This window comes from Pseudoliparis swirei, chromosome 10 (genome assembly GCF_029220125.1).
Source record: "Pseudoliparis swirei isolate HS2019 ecotype Mariana Trench chromosome 10, NWPU_hadal_v1, whole genome shotgun sequence".
NCBI classification, from domain to species: Eukaryota; Metazoa; Chordata; class Actinopteri; order Perciformes; family Liparidae; genus Pseudoliparis; species Pseudoliparis swirei.
This window is the reverse complement of record NC_079397.1, coordinates 6826529-6830917: the sequence shown is the minus strand read 5'-3', so window position 1 is coordinate 6830917 and position 4389 is coordinate 6826529. Positions and strand designations below refer to the sequence as shown.

The window sequence follows — 4389 nt, the reverse complement described above, 5'->3', positions numbered from 1 at the left end:
AGCATGAAGTGCGAAGTGATGCCCGGCACACGGCGGATAAAGCATTGACCCCGGACAGAGCGGGGCGGAAGGATGCATCCATTCACCTCGGTCCTTTTCAATCCCGCCTGTGACGCTGTGATGGTCAGCGCTAATGACTCCTCTCTCTCTCCACCAGGTGACCGAATACCTGAACAGTCAAGAATCTGCCAAGAGCGCCAGGGTAAGTCGCTTCATCCGAACCGTCCACACCGCCGTCTTCCCTTCAGCTTCCTCGTGCTAATAATTGTGGTTTCTCGGCCTCTAAGGGAGAAATCTAATGTTGCCATAACAAGAATACATTACAACACTAATTAGTTTCCTATACAAACGACCCCTCTCTCTCTCTCACAAGATGCCACACATTACATTGGCAGTCACCATTGTCCCATATGGATTGTCGCCCACAGTCTGTGCGGGTCCAAACTGTGGGGATGTGTGCAGTGGGGGTAGAAGGACAGTAGTGAAAAATGGAGGATGAATAAAAGGCAGCACAGGGCGACCGCGTTGAGATGGGTCAAGTCCCAGAGCTTTGACCGTACACTGATCCCAGTACACCGCCTGGCCAGTAGGAGGGAATAGGGCAGCAACATACTGGAATGGAGTGAATGTATTGAACAATAGGTCATATAGGAGGAATGCACTCTATGTTTTAGGGATGAAGGCCTTTACGCACCAGGGGCGCAGAAGCTCCCAAACATCAGTCATGTTGTGAGAAATGAGCTCGCTTTAGTTTATGAAGATTATAAAACACCACGAGGCGTCGGCCTGCAGGCCGGACCGAGGCGGCAAGCGTCGTTGCTTCAGCCCATCTGGAGAAAGCGAGCGCACACCTGGGCCACGTCTTCTGTTCTTACCAAAATAAAAGCTCTAGACTTGTAATATTCTCAGGCAAGTATTGTGTCGTTTATTCGTCACGATACCGGAGTGTAAAGGCCTAAAGTCGGGTGATTCTCTAAATGTTTCTTATCGTCAACCTATCGCATAATAAACTGATGTTAAAATAAGGCGTCTATCGCCATCCTGCTGCCATGGAAACGCAACAGTGCAATAAATCCTCCGTAGTATAGAGTCCCCAGTTCATGCTCTCTGTCCTCCTGTCTGAGTATAATTTTGTTTTTAAACTAGTGTCCAGCTCTTTTACAAAGTTCTTTAGCCTTCTAACCATCAGCTCTTCAGGTAACATTGATGTTTTTTTATTCCATGAGATATTTTATCAAAAACAAAGATCGTCAGCTGCCTCAAGACAACACACTAAATAATACTGGCCGTCTATTGGCACGAGCTTCTCACACGGAGCCCTGGAAGCAAAGACCAGAACACATACGTTTTTTTATATTTAGGCTTACCCAAAAATGTGTTTGTAAAGATCCGAGGGGCCTTTGACAAAAGAAAACCTCGAGCGGGCATAGATACTTGCGCTTGGTTCCTCTTTAGTTTTTACAAAATGTTCTGTAAATGTCAAGCCTGCTGGCTCCGAATCCTCCTGTGCTCCTCCAGCTCCCCTCAGTCAGAGGTGGAATTGGCTCTAATCGCAATTGCAGTCACGACTATGTTTTCAGGGTGTTAGGGAGGAAGAAGAGGAGGAGGAGGAGTGGGGGGGGGGGGGTGGGCGGAAAAGGTAGTGGGTTAAGAGACGGGGAAATGGCAATATGTACAAATGGCTCCATTCATTCATCCTAATAACTAATTCTAATTTGCACAGTGGCTAATTAGCCATGAATCACAGCATTAACAGCTGAGTGCGCAAGCTTCTGAGAGCCAAAAAATAAACATCCCACACAGGGCCTGGTACACACACACACACAAAACACACACACACACACACGCATACACACACACACACACACATACATAAACACCCCTCAGACTGCACAATTTCTATCACATTTAAATTACTAATACCATCCTGGATACTGCTCTAAACCACACACACAGACACACACAGACACACACACACACTTTGCCAATTGCAGGCAATATTTAGCTGGGCAAGCCTTGTGACGGTTTATGAGGCGATATGTGACCTTAATGGAGTAGAAGTAATAGACTGGGTGGTATTTCAGGCACTGTGGGCCTCCAGCTCAGAGGGGCGGGCACACACACAGTTGGGTTAAACGGTCGTGATGATGATGACGATGATGCAGCGACCTTCGCACTGGGCTGTGACATTGTATGGGGACTTTTATTTCTCCATCCTACTCTCTCGCTCTCTCACTTCTGTTCTTTTCTTTCCTCCTGACCATTTGTCCTGTTCCGGTTAAGAGAGGTTATTGACTTATATGATTCTGTGTTTTCGTAACCGTCCGAGAACTCCGTCTCCGTCTCGTCCCTCTAGCTCAACATCTGGCGCTACGGAGACTTCCGCGCGGACGACGCCGTAGAGTTTGGTTACAGACGCTAAAAAGAAGAAAGACATGGGAAAACAAACCGAACTGACCATCCAGTCAACACCATTCCAAAGACCACCATGGACGGCGAGTGACGCATTGGACAGAAGACAGACGCCGAATCAACTAATCGACAAGCATTGACTCGATCTTCTTTTTTTTATTTGACATCTCATCCCTCCAGTCCACACTTCTTTTCCGCTCCTATTGAATTGTTTTTCTCCGGCTAGCCCCCCCCCCCCCCCCCCTCGCTCCAAATAGAGCTGCTCGCCATGCTAAACGGATACATGATCCCGAGCATCTCTCTCCATCCTGATGTTCCTCATGGCTCACTGCCAGCCCACGCAGCCTGTACTTTTGCCAGTCTGTGTTCTTTGCCATGTTACCTTTTCAGCAGACTTCCTGTGTGAATGATCGTAATTAAGATACGGACGTATTTCAGCCAATCATGTTCTTTGCTCTCCGGCGCTCCTGCCCAATCCCTGCTTTCCTCTGCTCCGGAGGGGGGCGGGTGTTCGGAGGGGGGGGGGGGGGGAGACGCTTGATTCTTTGCAAACGAACGCTTCCCTAATGAATTTCATGTAAATGTGAGGATATGTCGAAAAGTGTAAATTGATTTATTTTAGAGAAATACTTGTAGGTGGAGCCACACAGACAAAACAAAAAGAAAAGGAGGAGTTTATTTTTGTCTTCAATGTATATCTGTGTGATGACATTTGCGGATGTTTTCGAGGGGAGCGTTTTGTCGTTTATTTACGATGTCACACTTTTATGACCAGTACAAACAGATGACATCATTTGGCATTTGTTATCATCTCTTTCTCCTTCTGTAAAGTTTACATTCTAACAATGGTTACGATCCTGTCTCGGGCAGTCTCTTCTCTCTCTGTCTCTATATGCCACAGCAAAAACCGTGTTTGAATATGTTTCCAAATAATGGAACTTTGAATTCTATTAAAAATCTGCTAAATAAAAATAAGCAAACGTAACGGTTTTTGTTTTTTTCTTTTTCTTCATCTCATCAGAGGTTTGATGACTCATGCAGGAACACTTAAGAAATATATTCAATATCACTCCATGTCACTATGACATCTTTTATGATCTACTATTCTATAACAATTTTATGACATACTATGTACTTTGACATATGAATGACTTTTTAAGGCAGACTATATTACTTTTCATGACTTACTATACACACATTTCTCTAAAAAACTACACTTATTTTTCATGGTATACTATAAATATTATGGCATACTTTTATGTGGAGGGCCGTCCAAAGTTCTTCTGTAATATTTTGAACCCACAACCTCTCGAAACACGGACCGCCGGGGCATGACATTCATATTTATACAACCATGCAATACTTTTATAATTGCATTATTTGCTACATCGCAGTGTAAAACTTCAGTTACAAGTAAAAGTCCTGCACTCAAAATATATAATTATATACAATAAAATAAGTTTACTCGATGTTTTAAATTATATTTAAAATGGCCCAATGAATACATTTTAACTATTTAGAATTTACAGTAGGCCTATATATCATTGGATAAGTTATTGATGCATTAATGTGTTCATCACTTTTATGTTGCAGCCGATTTTAACTACTTTAATGAGGATATATATTCGATAATACAGTTGATTTGTGTTTAGTATTAGAAAACCGAATCTTTAAAGTAGCCTGAGTAGGAGCTAATATTGTCAAATAAATGTAGTGAAGTTAAAAGTACAATATTTCCCTCTAAAATGTAGCGGAATAGATCAAATAAATACTCATAAAGTAAGCTACGATTATCTCAAAATTGTACTTCAGTAAATAACTTGGTTGCATGCCACCAATGCTGGAACAAGAGCATAAAGTCACTTTATTTTACTTCCAATATTCTCTGTATTGAAATACTTCAAATGTACCAAAACATAATTATGGGATGCATGCCCTCTGACCTTCTGGCATGCTGTAAACTCGTTGACAGTCCAC

The 4389-nt window shown here is 43.1% G+C and overlaps 1 protein-coding gene across 1 annotated transcript in view; it reads left to right on the top strand.

The window, feature by feature from the left end:
* Nucleotides 1–3397, top strand: part of snd1 (staphylococcal nuclease and tudor domain containing 1) — a 172088-nt gene extending 168691 nt beyond the window's left edge. The window contains exons 23-24 of the mRNA XM_056424296.1: nt 158–202; nt 2357–3397. Coding sequence (XP_056280271.1) covers nt 158–202; nt 2357–2422 — 111 coding nt within the window. The 3' untranslated portion in view covers nt 2423–3397. The remainder of the gene's footprint in view (nt 1–157; nt 203–2356) is intronic.
* Nucleotides 3398–4389: the final 992 nt, after the last annotated feature.